The sequence below is a fragment of the Dama dama genome, chromosome 9 (genome assembly GCF_033118175.1).
Source record: "Dama dama isolate Ldn47 chromosome 9, ASM3311817v1, whole genome shotgun sequence".
Lineage (NCBI taxonomy): Eukaryota > Metazoa > Chordata > Mammalia > Artiodactyla > Cervidae > Dama > Dama dama.
This window is the reverse complement of record NC_083689.1, coordinates 62,137,932-62,159,067: the sequence shown is the minus strand read 5'-3', so window position 1 is coordinate 62,159,067 and position 21,136 is coordinate 62,137,932. Positions and strand designations below refer to the sequence as shown.

At 41.3% G+C, this 21,136-nt stretch overlaps 1 protein-coding gene across 5 annotated transcripts in view; it reads left to right on the top strand.

Moving 5' to 3' along the window:
* The window catches only part of HTR4 (5-hydroxytryptamine receptor 4), a 186,170-nt gene that overhangs the window by 136,468 nt on the left and 28,566 nt on the right, over window positions 1-21,136 (top strand). For 2 of the 5 annotated variants that reach the window (XM_061151680.1, XM_061151677.1), the window contains one exon: window positions 12,409-13,305. The exons of 1 other annotated variant lie outside the window; for it this stretch is intronic. In XM_061151680.1, coding sequence (XP_061007663.1) covers window positions 12,409-12,499 — 91 coding nt within the window. In that variant the 3' untranslated portion in view covers window positions 12,500-13,305. Of the gene's footprint in view, window positions 1-12,408; window positions 15,988-16,042; window positions 16,119-17,504; window positions 17,623-21,136 lie in introns of those variants that run through there. 2 more of the 5 variants (XR_009694198.1, XM_061151676.1) reach the window with 2 other exon arrangements.

The following is a 21,136-nucleotide window of genomic DNA, read 5'->3' as shown; positions in this document are numbered from 1 at the left end:
GCAGGATTGAGAACCATTAGTATACTGGAACGAGCGAAGCCTGTCTTCTAATTTCTTACTGATTGCTGTCATTTCTCTCTGCACCAGTAAAACGAGAAAGTAGAAGTAGGTAATGCTTCAAGTTTAGGTCTAGCTCCATGTCTTAAGGGGCTTCCCTGGTGGCCCAGATGGTAAAGAATGTGCCCATAATGCAGGAGACCCAGGTTTGATCCCTGGGTCAGGAAGATGCCCTGGAGAATGGAAAGGCTTACCCACCCCAATATTCTTTCCCGGAGAATTCCATGTACAGAGGCTACAGTCCATGGGGTTGCAAAAAGTCAGGCACGACTGAGCAACTAACACCATGTCTTAAACTACTGAGATAGTTTGGATTTAAACTGGCAATTCTCAATTAGGAGCAGTTTTGCTTGAAGGAAAGGGCAACCCACTCTAGTACTCTTGCCTGGAAAATTCCATGGATGGAGGAGCCTGGTGGGCTACAGCCCACGGGGTCACAAAGAGTCGGACATGACAGAGCGACTTCACTTCAGTTCACTTTGTTTGCCAGGGGACATTTAGCAATGTCTGAAGGCATTTTTGGTTTTCACAACTGGTGGGTGTTCCCTGGCAGTCCAGTGGTTAAGACTCTGTGCTTCCACTGCACCGGGCACAGGTTCTATCTCTGGTCGGGAAGTTCCACATGCTACGTGGTACAACCAAAAATAGAAAAAAAAAAGCAAAAAAACTAGTGGATGCTACTGGCAGCCAGTAGATAGAGGCAAGAGATGCTACTAAACATCCAAGAATGCATGGGACATCCCACTTCTCCCAAGAATTGTCTGGTCCCAAATTTCAAAATAAATCTGAGGTTGAGAAACCCTGATTTAAACTAATCCTCTGGGCTTCGCAACAAAGAATCTCCTTACCTCTGCCAGGGGATAGCAGGAGCCAGGAGTTGTGTGTGCTGTTATCTGCCTACTACAGTGCAGCCCCTGCATCATTTGACTCTTCTTAATCCGCATCCACTCCCAAGACAGGACCAAAGAGTGGAAACCCCTGTAAAAGGCAGGTGTTTGTGAGAGGAAGGGCTCTGAATGTCCGTGGTTAGAGTGCCGGCAGTAAGCTTGCAGATAAGCCCTTTCTATGAGGCAGGCTCTACAAGCTTGTTCCCTTACAGCATGTACTTGGCAGAGACACAGCCCTCCCGATTTAGTCGGAGCAGCTGTTCAGGAAGGAATCGCTTCCAAAGCACACTGAGAGACCCACTAGAAAACCACACCACCGTGTAAACGTGCGCTTAGTCCTCTCTGGTGACACGCGGCCCTGGTCCATGGCAGTGGGAAAGCTTCATCTTATTCTGGTGTCCACAAACAAGAGTGTATCCAGTAGAAGATAAACATCATGATTTTCTTTCTTTTTTTTTTTTTTTGCAATATTCATGCCATGTGAAGAACAATGTAAGGAACGGGGGATGATGAGCTTAGGGCTCAAAGATGATTCAGGTCCTAAGTGTTGTTTTTAATATATCTGAGGGCTTTTTTGGGAAGAGGGGACCAATTTGTTTTGCAGGATCCCAAGGGAAAGAGGTGGGCTTCCCTGGTAGTTCAGTGATGAAGAATCCATCTCCCAATGCAGGAGATGTGGGTTCAGTCCCTGGGTTGGGAAGATCCACTGGAGAAGGAAGTGGCAACCCACTCCAGTATTCTTGATTGGGAAATCCCATGGACAGAGGAGCCTGGTAGGCTACAGTCCATGGGATCATAAAGAGTCGGACACAACTTGGCAACTAAACAACAACAGCAAAGAAATGAGGTAGTTATAAAGGTTTGAAGTTTTAAAGATACATATTTCAACACAAAATGGAACGGATCTGCTTACTAAGATGTTCCTAATAAAGTAGAAGGATAAAATTGGATGATCACCAGTCACTGGAAGCATTGATTGATCATTAGCTTGGCCAAGGAAGGGGTGGGAGGTCAAAGGAGATGTTCTCAGACCCTTCATTTGTGATTGTGTGAGTTACAGATCCACTAAATCCTCCCACAGTGCAGTTAAACACAAGAGAGAGCAAACCTACTTCAGCCAGCATAGTGTCTTCTTTGGTTGAAGCTGGAGACCTTCTGCAAAGGTTACTTGTGGGAAGAGATATGCCAGAGTGATGCTGTCAGTTCTCTTTTCTTTTATGATTCTTCTGGCTGATAGGAAATTTAGATGCATCTGAGGAAGGAATCCGGGCTTCCCTGGTGGCTCAGTGGTAAAGAATCCGTCTACAATGGAGGAGATGCAGGTTCAGTCCCTGGGTTGGGAAGATTCCCTGGAGAAGGGCACGGCAACCCACTCCAGTATTCTTGCCTGGAGAATTCCGTGGACGGAGGAGCCTGGCAGGGAGTAGGAGTCCATAGGGTCACACACAGACACAACTGAAGCAACTGAGCATGCATGCGTGCAAGGAAGGAATCCATTCCCAGCCTCTGTAGGTGCTCAGTGGTAAGCAACTGATTTTATGCCTGAGATTCTGTCTGACAATCAAGATAAATTTCTATTGTTTCAGGCTTTGATATGAAAGAAATTGCTGATAAAGATTTTTAAGGAGAAGGATTGAGATTCAAGAAACATCCCCTCATCCTGGTTTTCATGTTCTTCTTTTTTTACATATGGACAGTTAAGACTGTTGGGACTTCACTGGTCTGAAAGTAATAAAGCAGGATCCCAATCCAGAGGAAATCAGAACACTGGTGAAGCAATTTAGTATTATGGCTAAAAGAATAGGACTTGGCATTTGATGAGCCTCAGTCTGAATTCAGGTCCTTCCACTTTGAAGCTGCGTGATCCTGGACAAGTTCCTTGACCTGTTGGTGCCCCTGTTTCTTTCTATGCAAAAGTGAGTGAGTGAAAAAAGGGAGTGAAGATGATTCTTGCCTCATAACATTGTTATGAGGCTGATGTAAGATATTATACAGATGGAGCCTGGAATTAGTAAGTTATTGATGAATTGTGTTCTCATAATCATCATCTTAGTAGGCGAAAAAAGCAGGAACTCTAAGTTAGGAAGACAAGGCTCCTATTTCTGAAACACTGGTTCGTTGTCAGAACTGGGTCTGAGGGGAAATGGTTTGGGGTCAAAATTACCTTAATATCCTTTTCATAAGGTATAGGATAGTTCCTGAACAAGAAATTCAGAAGGAGAAGAAAATTACTTCAACTGCAAGGAAAGGGGAACTGTGGGGAAGGGAGTGAGGCTGAAAGTTCTAGCTTCTGTCCTCCAAGGAGTGCTGTGAAATTACCCCTAACCCTTAGGTGAAGAAACCTGGTGGACGGCTTCTGGTTGTATAAACAGACATCTGAGTGTGCTCCAGGTTATTTTCAACCAAAGAGCCAAGAACCTGCTTTCCATAAGATGATTTCCAAATTATTTTCCCATCCTCATTTTTTACAAGATTCTTCGAAACATTTCACAGTTAGAATTATTCTTGGAGAGGTTTTTATTCTCTAAGAAATGGGTGAATCTGTATTTTGATAAACCTAACAAACAAACATATTTGGTGCCTACTCATGTTCCTTTTATTCTTCTCAGACTTTTATTTCCTTTGTTGGCTGTTATAATGGAATTTTTCTTCTATTTGTGAATTGGCATTGCCTGCTTTGAATTTCTATGGGGGAAGGTGTGTGTGTGTGTGTGTGTATGTGTGTGTGTGTGTGTGTGTGTGTGTGTGTGTATGGTTGTCCTGTATACCACCTAGTTGCCTATGAATACTTTGGTTCCTGGTCCAGACATCACCATGTTTATTATCATTATCTTAGCATCGGCCATTTACTGAGTGCTGGTTTTATGTGCCAGGGATTAAGCTAAATGCATTACATACGTCATCTCGTGGAATTCTTAATATAACCCATGGAGCAGGTATTATTATCCCCGTTTTACTGATGGGAAAATTGAGACTCTGAGAGGTTAAATTACTTGGCTACTATCCTATAGCTGGCAAGTGGTGGGCCAGGATTCTAACAAATATTCATCTGATTTCAGACCATTGCTGTTAACTACTAAGCTATGCTCCTTGCTAGTTAATTGAAAACTCTTGAAATAATGCAGAACATTTGGTTCTTAGACATGGGCTGGGCTTCAGAAGCAATCTGGTCAAATATCCCAACCAGTGCAGTGATCTCTTCTATAACTTATCTGGTAGGTAGTTGTCTGTCTCTCCTCCCAGTGAGGGGTAACTTACTATTACCCAAGGCAAGACATTGGCAGGGCTGCAAATTATAAATTTTTTGCCTCTGGTTTTCTTTTGGGACTATATGTATAATATCACCATAGAGAGAGAAGCTATTTCACATATATCATTTAAGAGGATGTTAAGGCCATTCAGGCATGTGGGATTTTAAACCATAAATGCCAACTGGATTGAGCTGTAATAGAATAACCTTGAGCAATATAGTGTGATTTGCAGTGGGCAAATAGTGAAGGGCATGTAAAGTCCTTCTTGCCTGACCCAATCTGGTTTTCTAACTCCTTTCCCCCAACTCTCCCCTGACCTAACTTCCTATGCAATAAGCATGCAAGATTGATCAGTTTTCTTTAGGTGAACAGTGAATTCTCCAGCCTGTGAATTACTTCTGCTGCCCTAAATGCTCTTTCTCAATTTCTTGCCTGGCACAAGCCTACTCATTCCTTGAGGCATAGTTCCAACATGAGTTCTAAACTTTCCTGATCCCTACTCCCCCAATCTCTGAGGTAATCACTTCCTCCTCTGGGCCCTCACACTACCTGCTTCTCTTTTTCTTGGAGACTCAGCTTATCCTGTAGGATCTTAAATACTTTTATGTATTTAAAACACTCTCTGCTCACCTGGGCAGCTTCTAGAAAGCAAGACATTTCCCACCTGCAGTGTCTAAGAGTCAAGAGTACTTACTGAGTGAAGGTGCACATTTAGCAGTGCGGCTGTTGAATTTGCCTGGTTCAGATTGTGGCTCCACCTCTCCCTAGCCATTTCACTTGGGCAAGTTGCTAGGCCTCATTCTGTTCAACTAGATACTGTAAAAAAAACTCTGTGATAGGATTGTTGTGAAAATTACATGAGATAATCCGTGATTAGCCTAGCACAATCACCGACACATAATAAATATTCAGTTAATACTGGCTGATTTTGTCATGGATCCATACCTTTAAGACATTTTTCTCCTGCAGATTTTTAGGTTCTTTCATATCAAAATAGTTTAGCAGAAGAAGCAGGCAGACAGTCTGATTCCCCAAAGATTAAAAGTTCTAGTCTTTTATTTGTCCTTCAAGAACTATGGAAGGCAATGGAAAAAAGTCTCACAAGCAACTTGGTTTGTCTTTAATTATATGTGCATGTGGATAAACAGAGGTGCATTGGGATTAGAATAAGCCATATGTACTGATTTGATCTTGCACTTTGGCATGTTGAAACATCGACATGTCTGACACTGGTGATGGAATTAAAGAACCCCTTAGAATATGTTTTGTCCAAGCTACAAAGTTAGGCATTCCAAACTGCAAATTCAGCTAACTGGGGTCCTTTCTGCAAGCAGCACAAAATAATAAAAAGAGTGCTAGCCTAAGATCCCAGAGTTTCCACCCCGAGGATGCATTGCTTTATGTCCTTGTCAAGACAGTACTCTCTGCAATTAGGTTTTCACATCTGTCTGACAGGGGTTTTTTTTGGTCATTTGCCTGCTATTTTCACAATTTTTACCCATATCAGCATTCTGCCCATGCTATTTGCTATCTATCTTTAAATACATTTTTTGAAATTTGAATAGATCTGTTTGTAAAGGAAACTCTCAGTTCCGTTCAGTTCAGTCGCTCAGACATGTCCAACTCTTTGCAACCCCATGAACCACAGCACACCAGGTCTCCCTGTCCATCACCAACTCCTGGAGTTTACTCAAACTCATGTCCATTGAGTCGGTGATGCCATCCAACCATCTCGGCCTCCCTGTCCATCACCAACTCCCGGAGTTTACTCAAACTCATGTCCATTGAGTCAGTGATGCCATCCAACCATCTCATCCATGTCGTCCCCTTCGCCTGCCCTCAATCTTTCCCAGCATCAGGTTCTTTTCAAATGAGTTAGCTCTTCACATCAGGTGGCCAAAGTATTGCAGTTTCAGCTTCAACATCAGTCCTTCCAATGAACACCAGGACTGATCTCCTTTAGGATGGACTGATCTCCTTTAGGATGGACTGGTTGGATCGCCTTGCAGTCCAAGGGACTCTCAAGAGTCTTCTCCAACACCACAGTTCAAAAGCATCAATTCTTCTGTGCTCACCTTTCTTTATAGTCCAACTCACATCCATACATGACTACTGGAAAAACCATAGCCTTGACTAGATGGACCTTTGTGGACAAAGTAATGTTTCTGCTTTTTAATATGCTATCTAGGTTGGTCATAACTTTCCTTTCAAGGAGTAAGCATCTTTTAATTTCATTGCTGCAGTCACCATCTGCAGTGATTTTGGAGCCCAAAAAAATAAAGTCAGCCACTGTTTCCACTGTTTCCCCATCTATTTCCCATGAAGTGATGGGACCAGATGCCATGATCTTCATTTTCTGAATGTTGAGCTTTTAGCCAACTTTTTCACTCTCCTCTTTCACTTTCATCAAGAGACTCTTTAGTTCTTCTTCACTTTCTGCCATAAGGGTGGTGTCATCTACATATCTGAAGTTATTGATATTTCTCCCAGCAATCTTGATTCCAGCTTGTGCTTCTTCCAGCCCAGCTTTTCTCATGACGTACTCTGCATATAAGTTAAATAAGCAGGGTGACAATATACAGCCTTGACGTACTCCTTTTCCTATTTGGAACCAGTCTGTTGTTCCATGTCCAGTTCTAACTGTTGCTTCCTGAACTGCATACAGGTTTCTCAAGAGGCAGGTCAGCTGGTCTGGTATTCCCATCTCTTTCAGAATTTTACAGTTTATTGTGATCCACACAGTCAAAGGCTTTGGCATAGTCAATAAAGCAGAAATAGATGTTTTTCTGGAACTCTCTTGCTTTTTCGATGATCCAGCGAATGTTGGCAATTTGATCTCTGGAAATTGGAAACTTTATCATGCCCTTACATGCAAAATCACATACAGAAGATGATTTAAAAAACAAATACATTGAAAACAAAACAAATTATTGTTATTTGCATAAATTTTTATTAGTATTAAAATTTAATAATATTTCTTGCCAAAAACTCTAAGCAAAGGCCTACTCTCCGTTTTATTAGGTACTAGAGACTTGTTAAAGCCAGAGTGGAGCCAAACTGAGTATTTCTCTTTAAAATAAGCAGAATGAATGAATGAAGTATTGAATCTCCTTACTGCAATTCAGGCTGTTTAATGCTATGCCTCTTTTTTTGGCATATCATCTGTGGCAAGTACTGCATATTTGGGAAATACTAGATCTTCCAGCATCAAAATTCTGTTCTGGTTGATAGTGTTCTAAAGACAAATGAAGAAATTGTCTAACCCTAACCCTAGACTGTCACCTTCTGGGCCATTAAACTTACTAATAACTCAGTACAAGTTTATATGCTCACTGTTTATAAACAGTTCTATTAGTTTTTATCAGTTAGTTGTATCCAGTCATTCTTTTTTTTTCATCACATAAAAAACACCTTAAAAAATATTGCTTTGTGCAACTCGTTTTTTGTGCATTTACATTTTTTGCTATCTCATTTTTATGATTCATCACCAAATCTTTCCTCATTTTATCATCAATGTCATAAAAGCCAACAAATACCACTTGTCCACTCAGCTAAAACGAACTGTTTGCATGCGATTCAATGCTTTCTTTTTGGTCCCTTGTGAAGAATCACTGAATGCCTCAAACTCTAGTTCTTCGTATTCACATGTCCTTTCTCTTCCCTTTGTTTCTGTTGCTAAACTCTGCTTCAGGTGTGAGTAAAATAACTGGACGTTCACCTCCTCGGGGAATCTTACACTTCCATGTGCCCAAGAATAATATGAAAGCACCTTTTAAAAATGCAGGTTTCTGCTCTCCCCTCCTCACCTCTGCCCTCTCCCCACTCCCTACTCCCACGCTGTCGTTAGAGGTCTGGTGTGTGGGTCCTAAGAATCTGGATTTGTTATGGGTATTCAAGATAACTCTGATGCACACAGTCTCTGGACAGTTTTGTGAAAGATGACTTAGTGATCTTTCTCCTCTTTTCCTCTTTTTCCTTCTCTTCCTCCTTCTCCCTCTTCTTCTGGAACAATTGTAATTTTAACTCTGTCTCATCAACCATTCATATTAAACTTCATCACAAAGCTCTTCCCACCATACAATGATTTCCATGTTTCCCAGTGGACAGAATTCCTGATTTGGGAGGCAGGCCACCTGATTTATAGCACTAGATCCACTATTACCTATCAGTCAATCCATGCCCCTACATTGTACCTACCTGCCTTCCTTACAGAGTTACGTTGAAGGTTATTTGTGGAATGATATAATGATATAAGAATGTTTCATGAATTGTAGAGGATTTTACTAAAACTATTAAAATAAGAAATTGCATTTTAAAAACTCATCTGTTAAAATATCAGAGATTCTTTTTTAATGGTGTTTTGCATCAGGGGTTTTGAGTGGCTCTGCCAATGTTTCTGATCAAGCATATGTTTGAGGAAAGACAGTTGTGATCTCGCTGCATTTTAAGTTGTGGCATCTTGGCCCCTCCCTGTCCTATCTTAGCCAGATATATTTAACAGCTTTGCACTGTGACTTCACAGATTCAGAAATTGAAGTATTTCAGATTCTTTAATACAAATCCCAAAATTATCTTCCTGTGTTTCCACAGAAACCTCCTCCCTCCACACAGAATATAAAGTATCAGATACTAACAATAGAATATTAAAAGCCAAATTCAAATACCCACAGCTTTGGAGAACAGTCCCACACACAGCTGGTGCCCAGTCAGAAGGTCTGCATCTGTCACCCACCATCTCTGCTACTCATAGAACCAGAATGTCAAAGATTATCTTCCTGGTTTAACACATGAGAAAAATGAGGCACAGGAAAGGGACTCAGTCATCAGAGGCGGGCCATGACTGAAGGCTAAAAAGACGTCAGAATCTAGCTTCCTGTCTCCTGGTTTACTGTTTGCATTGCTTAGTTAATAGGGTGGCCTTGCAGTTGAAAGTGAAAGGTAACTCACTGACTGTTAAAGTCATGTTTCCATTGTATGAGGCTTCCCAGTGGCTCAGTGGCAAAGAAATCACCTGCCAATGCAGGAGATGCAGGAGATGTGGGTTCAGTCCCTGGATTGGGAAGATCCCCTGGAGTAGGAAGTGACAACCCACCTCAATACTCTTGCTTGGAAGATTCCATGGACAGATGTGGGAACAATATCTCTTGGGGGACAGCATACTGCACCGTGATTCTGTATCTTGAATGAAGAACTGAAAGGGAGAAGACTTTAAACCTTTAATTGTGATTCATACAATAGTGTAAACTGAGGCTGACACAGGCCAACCAGGACACAAGATCACCCCCTCATTATTCTCAGGTCTCCTTTTTTCCTGCTGAGAGGGAGTGGATTGTGAGTTCTCCATGGAGTTAGGAGGCTGGGATATTTTCCTTTCTTCTCTCCTTGACAAGAGCTATATTGATATTGTCTGAATAAAAAGGAGTGGTACCAAGCATCCAATAGCAATTCTGCAGAAGTCTCAATCATTAATTGACTATCTGGAAGGATTATATGAGAGAACCAGTGTAACCTGTTGGAGATACTTCTCAAAGAACCTCCTCCCAAGCTCCACAACTGCTCTGGAGCCTTCCACACACCCAGCTCAGTGGTTCCGTTTATCCCAGGTCTTCCTGCTCTGTCTTCCATCCCCTCTGCTCATTCTTTGTGATGTTTACTCACTTAACCCCTTCCTTTACTCTCTCTGCTACCCTGACTTCACAGTTTCTTTTTCCTTTTCCACCTAGTCTCCCTGGTTCTGCATCACAGAAAATATGTGCACCTCTTGGCAAAGATGCTCCTTTAGTGGGCAAGAGGAAAGAGTTCCGGATTAGTGTCCCAGTCACACTGTGTTTCAGTAAAAGAAGAAGACACATCATGCTGTAGGCTTCCCATAGGAGGAGTAGATGTAATGTACACCCATGTGCATATTCCTTTTACCCTAGAGTCCATCATAATGGGACATGGAAATGCTGGAGACACAGAACCTGAACCCTGAACTTAGCAGTAATGGTTCTTAAGATGATGAGTGACAACGTATCAGGACAATTCAGGGTCCGGATTTTGGAATCAAAACTGACCAGAATTTTTAAGTTCTGATTTACTTATTAACTGAATAAATTTGGGCAAATTATTTAACTCTGAAACTCAGTTTCCTTGTCTGTTAAATGGGTTTAAACTATACTAATTAATGCATATAACACACTTAGCCCAGGCCCTGGCACACAGATGCTACCCTAATGAGTGATTGTTTTTATTGTTGCTAATAATAATAAAAAGTGTGATACAAAGGGAATTTGGCCAGTGAGAAATGAGAAACCCTTTCTTCTCTCCCCTCCTTCTTTTCTCCCCTTCTTCTTTCCTTCTCTCCTTTTCTTTCTTCCTTTCTCTTCAGTGAGTCTTTCTTTTAATAGATATGTTCAGTGAATAAAACAGAGGAAAATACAAGGGGTATATAAAGACATGAGGTTGCATTTTGAATTTTTCTAGGGAGCTCATGCTTGAAAATGGCATGTGAAAAATCTGAACGAAAGAAAATATAACTAAGGATGAATCAATAGCTATGTTCAGAGCAAGTAGAAAACCCAAAAATAGTTAGCTCTCATTATTTAGGGAAGAAATCTTACATATTCTGCTTCAGTAAGAATAGTCTTCCAACTGGAAAGAAGAGAACATCACAGGGAGAAAGTTGCTAACTGAGATTTATGGAAAGCTTTTAACTGTCTCTGAGCCAAGATGTATTATTAATATTTCTCAGGGGATTAAAGGAACTGATTGATGAGACCTCTGACTGGTGCTCTTTTGTGGATTCAGGGTTTGATAGCAGCCTGGAGATCAGTAAATATTGCCCTAGTTCTTAAAGAAAGAATAAAGTAGACTCCAGAAACTGTAGCCTCACAACTTGAAATAGACCTTACCAAAAATTGAAAACAATTATTACACAAATGGTATGGATGCAAGAGTCAGTGTTGTCTCATTAAAAAATAATTCATGTCAACTCATTTCATTATCTATTAGGACAGACTTACTGCTTGACAGAGACATTTCAGCAAGGCACCATTCTCAGGCACACTGATGATTACCCATTTGCTGGGAGGCTAGTCTGTGTTGGGGTACCACAGGGTTCTGGTTTATCCCTGTGTGATCAATAGTTTTTTTTTTCTCTTGACTGAAAATTAAATATCTAAAAGGCAAATGATACTAAACTGAAAGATCTAGGTAGCAATAGTTATCTGATCTTCTTTTTTTTTTTGCATGTTTTTAAAAATTAATTTATTTATTATAATCAGAGGCTAATTACTTTACAATATTGTAGTGGGTTTTGCCATACATTGACATGAATCAGCTACGGGTGTACATGTGTCCCCCTATCCTGAATATCTGATCTTCTTATGTGCTTGTAGAAGCCTTAAAGTCTCACTTGAGTCAATGCTAAATAATCCTATCTTGAATGTTGAAATTGTTATGATTTAGAATGATCTCAATTGAGTAAAATGATACCAAATCAATAAAATGAAATTAAACTGAGACAAATGTAATATCCTATATTTTGGCAAAATAAGTGAATGAGTAAATAAACAAATATACATATAAATAAAAATTGCACCAGTGTAGTAAAGAACCACAGGAATTGACAGCTGTTTGTATCAAAAAAGATAAAACCTGGCAATTAACTGAACATGTAGCCAATAGAATATTATCATTGTCAGAAATGAACTTAATCACATCCATAGAAGTAAACTAAATTGATGAAAAGTTTGTGACATAAATCAGATTCACTATGTAGATTTGGGCTCTTTCCTGGTTCTGTATTCCAAGAGAGATAATTTTAATAAGGATTGTGTTTAGAGGACAGTGACTATTATGGGCAATCATCTGGAAACCATAATATATAATGAACTATTACAGAAAATGGAAATGTGTAGCCTGGAGAAGAGAAAACTTGGGGGATATAATTAGCAGAGAGAAGAATTTTGAGTGGGCCTGGAGGGCATAGTAGTTCCACTAGGTAGAAGCTGTAGGAAGGCTCATTTTGGCAGAACATGAATAAGCTATTTCCAATAACTAAAGTTGCTCAAAAATAATGTGGCCTGGTGGGTCAGGGGAGATTCCTAAGCAGGGGCTAAACAACCACCCATCTGCATGGCACAAGGGGCTTTCCTGCAGTGGGTGGGTTCTTGCCCCAGACTATTTGTCCATTCCAACTCTGAGGTTCTGTGATCTTCTCCCCTCTCTAGGGATGCAGTGGAATGTGGTGGCCAATGGGAGAGTCAGTCCCACCCCCCAGCAAGTTCTCCTTTGGTGGCTGCACAGCCCAGTGACACTTAGGCCCCTGGGGCAGTGACCCTGAAGACAGCCATCCCTCCGGGAGAGGGCCAGGTCCTAAGCTGCTGCTTGTGCATGACTGCACCCGGTGTCCTCTTCACCCAGCATTCCATCTGTTGGTGCAGGTGCCCTGTGCCCATCGAGCTTTTCCTCCAGGATTCCAGCAGGTGGCAGGGGACCAGATGGCCCCCTAGTTCACTGGGAGGTTCTTCTCCAGAGATCCCCCTGGAAGGGATCGTTTTGTTTCCTAGCTTTCTCTCTTTCTGGCCTCATAGTCTCTGTTGTCCCTTGCCTCATAGTCTCTGTTGTCCCCAGTATATACCCTGCATGACAAACCCTGGTTTGTCTTGCTCATGTTCCAAACATGATCACTCACTGTGTCCTATCTCAATCATAGACGTTTCCAAATATTCCTTCTTTGCTGTGCCTGCTCACATGCACTGCCAAAACACATCCTCCCTGCGCCTGCCTTGGTCAGAGTTCTGTTCCAAAAGCACACATCTCTTGCTTGTTCGTGTCTGTCACAGCCATGTTCAGACTACTCACTGGCTCATCTCTGTCCTGCTCTATGCCAGACACTAATACACTTTCCACCAGAGTCTGGGTCCAACTGTGCGTCTTCCCGTGTCCATCACAGACTTCTACTTGCTCTTTCTTATGTCCATGTCAGTCCTTCTCTTCAGGATATGCTCCAATTATTCACCATGGAAGAAACAGGGCAACAATCTTTCAGAGGAAAACCATTTCTGCAGCAACCTCGGAGGGAAGCAGAAGATAGACGGCTCCCCATCAGTCCCATGGCCTCAAGCCCTCCTGCTCTGAGATGCTCACTTTCCTAGAACAAACCATTTCCTCGAGAGCCTTGGGCAGGATCAGCGGCATCATAGTGTTTATTGAAAGATTTTGGAATCTTTCTCATGAGCTTGTGGCAAAGTCCATAATACCAATTTATAACCCTTGAATCTGGCCTTGCTGCTTCCAAAGGAGAGAACTGTTGGAGGCTCACGCTGCCAAGACTTGTCACTCACTGCAGTTTCCCCAGGTGGAGGAAAGGACCAAGCAGTGCTCAGGGTGGAAAAACGGCACTTTACTTGAAGCCAGAGGACCTAGATTCCAGCCCCGGCTCCACTTCTAACATGATGTGAGATCGTGACCCATGCCCTTCCTTCCCTGTACCTTACTTTCTTCATCTATCAACTTAAGTTTGGACCAGGGGATCTCTAAGATTCCTTTCTGTTTCTATGACAACAGGATGCTGCTATAGCCATCAGCTACCTCGAAAAGGTGTGACCTGCCTGCCTTTTGACTTTGTTTCAAAGGAACTAGCTGCCTCATCTGGGCCTTCTAGACCTTTGACCTTGCCAGCTTTGCCCTTCAGATAAGCCTGGATGTTTTTCATTCAAAACTGAGTTCACAGCTCTTGCCACCTGTCCCAGAGTGAAGGTCCCAGGGAGGTAAACACCGCCACATCCCAGAACCCTGTGAGGTGTCCACTTTGGTCTTGGCTGTGGTTTGATAGCATCTCAGGACTTCATCATACTGTCCTTGTTCCTTCTGTTTAAGAAGTCAGGTGTCATTTCCACTGATGTTTACTTTATTTCTGGAATTGCACCAGCCTGGAAGAGACTTTGGAATGAGAAAGAAAAGATTGCCGTCAAACAATCCAAATGCAAAAAAAAAAAAAATTCTGAGTCCTGCAAAGGCTTACAATTTTTTTTGTGGAGAAAATCACTTGTTAAGGAACAGGAAAAGACTCTAATGAGAAATGTGACTTTGAACTGCCAAATGCTGTTAAGAAAGTTGTGCCATGCTGAAATGCTCCTGGTGTGGCCTGGGGTTGTCACTGATCAGTGGGAGCAGATTCATCTGGGGACCTAGTCTCATCATATATGAAGAAAGTTTATCTAAGTCCTGTCTTGTACATTGACTTTGGATGGACCAACTGCCTGTGCTTTTTCAAGTCACTGTCCCTCTGCCGTTAACAAGATTGGAGCTTAGGAAGCAGCCACCTTTAGGAGGATGATCCTCCTCTAATACAAAGGAGAGATCAGCAAGGTTTTGAACTGCAAGGCCCTGAACCTGGCAGTGAAACTCACACTCTATCTGTTGGGCTGCTGCCCACACTGTCCACAACTTGCATGAATGTGCACTAAGGATGAGGAAGAAGAGAAGCTGCACAGGCCCTGAATCAATTGCTGTGACTTACTGTGTGACCGTGAACTAGTAACTGTACCTCTCTGGCCTCAGAAACAATCTCTCCTGCCTCCTTCATGAAGCTGTTGTGGAGATAAATTAGATAATTTTTGTGAAGATGTTCTGTAAATCATAAAATGCCATTTTGTTTACTATCACTTTGAATTACTTTGAGTGCTCCTGGGTAGTCAAAGGCTAAGAATTTCTTCACCAAGAGGTGGACCAGTTTAGAGAGTGAGCTTTCTATACTGAAAAACAATACCAAGGGATCATCTTTTTGGGGATCCATTCTCCCAAATTTAGTCTTTTGCATTTGATTATTCTAGGCTACCCAAAACACACCAACACTGCAAATTTGTGCATCACAAACACTCTCATTTGAAGGGATTTTATTGTTCTCAAAGTAAAGAGGTAGGTAGAGAGAGATGAGGACTACAGTCTAAATTTTGTGATAATGAGCCTAATTTTTCTTTTTTTTTTTTGAGCCTAATTTTTCATGTACCTTCAGAGTCACATGGAATAAATTCATATACCTTTTTGTCATGAAAACATTTATGTAGACAAAGATTTGGATCATCGAAATTGTCCCCACCCTGTTAATTCTCTCTCTCTCTCTATATATATATATGTATTATATATATATATGAAAAGAACCCTCCAACATGAATTAAATCATGAATGATAAGCTGATAATGTTATATAAAGAGTCTACTGAGATACTGAAGCAAATAATTTTGAGATTTTTTAAAATCTGATAGTCTATGTAAATTATTGTTAATTATCACTTAGTGTTATCTAGATAGTACCTTCATTTTGTTTACATTTTTAATAAAGCAGAGTTACAAGTGGGGCCACTCATGCATTATCCAGCAAACTAAGTCCCCTTGTGTAATCAACAAATAAAGTACATGTGTGTCCATTATACAGAACATGGGATTTAAATATATATCTTCAAAGACTTGCAAGTTTTAATGATGGTTATATTTTGGTTTTATGAAATTGTTACTTATACATATGATTTATTTGAAGCTAAAGCTTTGAAGTACTAGGACCCCTGATTCTAATTTGTTCCTATACCCTTGGCTTTATGATGCAATTCACTTTTTGATGCAGTTCCCAAGAATATGTTCTAGGAAAAACAGGAGCCTTGTTTTTTTAATCGATAAATTCTATTTATTGATAAACATTAATAAAATACATATGTTTATATTTGTGCATTCTTTACATGTTATAGAATTACATATGGAGGGAAATCTAATGTCTTAAAACTATTAGGAGAATTTTGAGTATACAATAAAATGCCGAAGTCAATCCCATGCCTCAGTTCTCTGCAACTTCTCTGTTATCTCATAGCCCAACTCACCCCTCAGAAGCTTTGGATGTTTGACCCTGGAGAATTTTCTGTCTCAAGCATCAGGCTCTCTTCAAGGTAAAGACAGAAGCCTAGGACTCCTAGATAATGTGATATTGCCTGTCTGCCTGTCACCTTTGTCAGCCTCAAGTACTAAGACGTATGTCTCTTACATGGGTCATCTCACGAAGGGCATGGGGAAGGCTTCAGCCCAGCCACTCTCAGGGCATACGCCATAGGAGCCATTCAAGTCAGTGTGGTGGTTATAGTGTATATTCACTGGTCTTGAATTGAGGTTGTTAATCATGTGCCTCTCTTTCTGTGTCATGAACAACTTAGGATTCTGGAGTTCCTGGAATTTGAGGCCCAGAATATAAGTCAGTGAAATTCAGGTCCTAACTGTTCTGAGAATGGGGTGATGGAAAGACCCCCATCAGCAGTCAGGGGCAGTGTACTCACCCCAGTTCTTCTGTTTAATCCTTGGGGCCACCATCATCTCACATATGAAATGCAGAGGGTGGGCAAGAATTAGGTTTTCAAATAAAAGCTCTTTCTTCATATGCAAGATTTACCTGGAACTCCATTGCAATAGCTTGAAGTAGGATGGAGAACAGGTGTAGGATGGAGAACAGGTATATCTGGGTTTCCTCATCTCTACTCATTACGATCCATTGCTGGAAGGAGATTTCTTGACATCTAAAAACCTTAAGCAGCTGGATAAGGCACTCTCCACTGAAAGTCTATGATGGTGCTTGGCTTTTCCTTCCTTCTTTATTTTTCTAAAACATTTGTAAGATTCCTGTGAGCCATTTTTCCTGATGACTTTCCTCAGAATCACACTTGTCAGACTTTATTTTTTGGGGCTCCAAAATCACTGCAGATGGTGATTGCAGCCATGAAATTAAAAGATACTTACTCCTTGGAAGGAAATTTATGACCAACCTAGATAGCATATTAAAAAGCAGAGACATTACTTTGCCAACAAAGGTCCGTCTAGTCAAGGCTATGGTTTTTCCAGTAGTCATGTGTGGATGTGAGAGTTGGACTGTGAAGAAAGCTGAGCACCGAAAAATTGATGCTTTTGAACTCTGGTGTTGGAGAAGACTCTTGAGAGTCCCTTGGACTGCAAGGAGATCCAACCAGTCCATCCTGAAGGAGATAAGTCCTGGCTGTTCATTGGAAGGACTGATGCTAAAGCTGAAACTCCAATACTTTGGCCACCTCATGCGAAGAGTTGACTTATTGGAAAAGACCCTGATGCTGGGAGGGATTGGGGGCAGGAGGAGAAGGGGATGGCAGAGGATGAGATGGCTGGATGGCATCACTGACTCGATGGACATGAGTCTGAGTAAACTCCAGGAGTTGGTGATGGACAGGGAGGCCTGGCATGCTGCGATTCATGGGGTCTCAAAGAGTCGGACATGACTGAGCAACTGAACTGAACTGAACTGAACTTATTTGCAGAACCTCTTCCTCCATGAAGAAAAGGCCTCATCTCCTGAAACATCCATCAAGAATGGCCACCTGAGCCTTCACCTCCTGTGAAGCATCTGCTGTGTCAAGGCAGAGAACTATCATATCAGTAAGTTACTATGGGCCAGGCTTTATGGGAAGTATTTTAACTGAAACTCTACAAGGTAGGTATCATTTTTCCATCACATGCAAGTTAGCCTGGAATTTCCCCAAGAACAAAGAGATTATTTAGAGCCAGAAATGGGGAAATGGAACCCAGACCCTGCCAAGTGTAGCCTTTCTCCCCAGTGTCACTAGCTGAGGGGACTCGACCCACCTGATACCTGTTCTCTTTAGCAACAAGAACCATCCTTAACACAGATAATTCTCTTCTTGTCTTTTTCCTTTTGTCTCCCTTATTTCTCCATGAAGTGTTGCTTACATTTATAGCGATTCTTCATTTATTTCACGTATGTTAATTCCAGTGAAAGTGAAAGTGTTAGTCACTTAGTCATGTCTGACTCTTTGTAACCACATGGACTGTATAGCCTGCCAGGCTCCTCTAGCCATGGGATTCTCCAGGCAAGAGTCTCTTCTCTAGTGAATCTTCCTGACCCAGGGATTGAACCTGGGTTTCCGGAATTGCAGGAAGATTCTTTACCATCTGAGCCACCAGGGAAGCCATGCTAATCCCAAATAGCACATAACTGGAAGTTAAAAAGTCAATTATTATCTAGCCAGAAAGTGATTTCCTATAAAACTATTCATTTCATCAGAAATAAAAGGAAATTGAATCTGGTTATGTAATCAGTAGATTTTTCTCATGCATTTTTTAAATCTTCATCCTACTTACGTCATCCTTCTACAACTGATGCTATCACCTTCAGACTGGGGAGTTCGGCTATGAACACAACTTCGAGCATGCCGTTTCTCAGATCAAAACCTCCAAAGGACTCCTCCAATGAACTGTCCACAGAGTTCTCTAGGCCAAAATACTGGAGTGGGTAGCCTTTCCCTTCTTCAGGGGATCTTCCTGACCCAGGGCTCGAACCCAGGTCTCCCGCATTGCAGGCGGATTCTTTACCAGCTGAGCCACAAGGGAAGACCAAAGGACTCCTCATTGTTAACCAGATCTGGGCTGCCCATAGTTTTCTAAGTCTATCAGAGTTTTGCCTCCAGTTATTTCTCTTTATACATAGGTATATCCCTACAAAGCGAGCCGTCTGCTCTGTGTTCCCCTTACATGCTCTTCACATTTTCATCCTCAGTTTATTGATTCTTCTATTCTTTCCCTTGGGTATGCATCTCTTAGCATCTCTTATATGGTCTATCTCAAATACCACCTTCTACTTGAAGTCTCTTCCAGCCTCTAAGACAGTGTGAGGTTTTTTCATCTATTTCAGCCCCTGAAGCACTTTATTTGTGCTCCTATAACTTTTTTCTGTGCTTCTCAGTGTGATTTGTATTGTTCGTTGCTCACCTGTGTCCTACTCATTCTGAACCCATGGACAGGAGCCTGCCAGGCTCCTCTCTCCATGGGATTTCCCAGGCAAGAATACTGGAGTAGGTTGTCATTTCCTTCTCCAGGGGATCTTCCAAACCCAGGGATCAAACCTGGGTCTCCTGCATTGCAGGCAGACCCTTTGCCATCTGAGCCACCAGGGAAGCCCTCATGGTTCATTAATGATTCCTATTCTGAGCTTCCCTTCCAGAGTCCAGATTTTGAGCTCCTTGAGGACAAGAGCCAATTCTTATCAATCATCATTTTTTTCACCTTTTTCTTGTGTCCAACACAGGTTTTTATGCACTGAAGCTTTTCAATAAATTCATTGAATTTACTTACTTGGAAGAACTTGCTTTTGTTTATAGCATCTGCACTGCACATCCTGCTTAGCTCTTTCAACCCGCAAATCTCACTGCTCCTCTGCTGTTTAATTCTCCATCCACTGCAGTAGCTGCAGCTTTCTGATAAGAAGAAAATTTTCCTGTGACCATTTTGAATAAAATCAAGATTTTATCATATTTCTTGCAAGTAGCAAAAGACTAGAGTTTCAAAATACCATTATTTCCATGGTTTATGACAAGCTTCCCCCCCCCCCACCACCCTTTTTTTGGTTCATGTCTGCCTGTTGAAAAAGAACTTAAGCTTAAAGTTTTGTATTTATAAAACATGGTGGTGAATCAGACTGAAGTGTGAGTTACTTGACACTGTATAATCCTAGAGAGCATTGGCTACCATTTCACCTGTAATGGCATTTATTGACACAGCACAGAGAATGGAGTGGATGTTGGATGGTCCAGGCCAAGGATGTGGGAGTTGCCCAGGCTAGGATATGATACAGCATGCTCAAGAGATGTCAGGAAATGTGTCCTTTTTCCCTAGCATCCTAACTTACCGTATGACTCTCCACATGTCCCTGCCTCTCTCTGCCTTCAGTTTTGCATATATAAATTGAGAAGCATTTTGTGGTTAAGAGCTTGGACTTTGTCATTAGATAGACATGGGTTTAGATTCAGGCTTTTCCAGTTACTAACTGTACATCACTTTGAGAAAGTTCGTGACTCTCTGGCATGTTTCTTCTTAGCGGAGGGATAACGATAGCCCATCCTGTAGAGTGTTGTTGTGAGGTTCAGTGGGTTAAAGCTCATAAACAGTGGAGCATAGTCCCTGGCATATACACTCACTGAAGTGTACCTGTTACTATTAGTACTCTGATTCCATGACATTTGAAATTCTGAAGCTGCGTGTAGAGACATATGGAAAGGAAGTTGAGAAACCAGGGGTGGGGAAGTGGTGAAAGTGGCAAGCAGTGGTTATTTCTATGTCAGGTGTCTAATCCAGAAAAGGGCAGACTGTGAACACTATTCAGGAGAAGCTGGAGATGATAAGATATTTGGTTACAGAGTCAGAGAAGGTTTATATCATGTGCGTAGGCAGGAAACAGAGTTTAGTTGATTCAGTGTCTTATTATGGAAAGCCTAAAATGTCTCTTCATTTTCTCCAGTTCATGAGTTTCCTAAGCAGTAGCTACACTTTACCTTTTAAGATGGTAAAGGGACACAATTTTATTGAGCACCTAAGATATGTCAATACTATTTTGAGGCTTTACATGTATTATAGCATTTAATTCTCAAAAATAGTATTGACTATATTGAATCCTTCCCAAGTTGCCAGCTGAGTTGCCTTGGACGAGTTAATTAACTTCTCTGAGTCTCAGTTTCTTCATGAGTAAAATAGAGGTGTTGCTACCTGACTTATGAGGTTATATAATTTAAATTAAATTTTATATATGATAGCAATTACAATACTACCAGGCAGATAATTGTTATTTTATTATTATTTTCATTGTCATTTTATATAATAATCCATTTTATGGATAACTGAAATGAGGCTGAGGGTGACTGAGTTTCTGAACCTAGGTTATACAAGTAATAATGAGCAAAGCCAGGATACGAGCATAGAGTTGTCCATCCTAAGAGTTCAGAGTTCATACTCTGTTTTTCTGCCTGTGTAGAAACAATGTCATCAAACTTTAAAGAGATCCTCCTTCCAAAATTAGAAGATGTTTTATAATATGTCTGGGTATCTTGGTAGCCTGGATGGATAGTCTTTTAAATTGGTCTAGAGCCTTTGATAAAAGGTC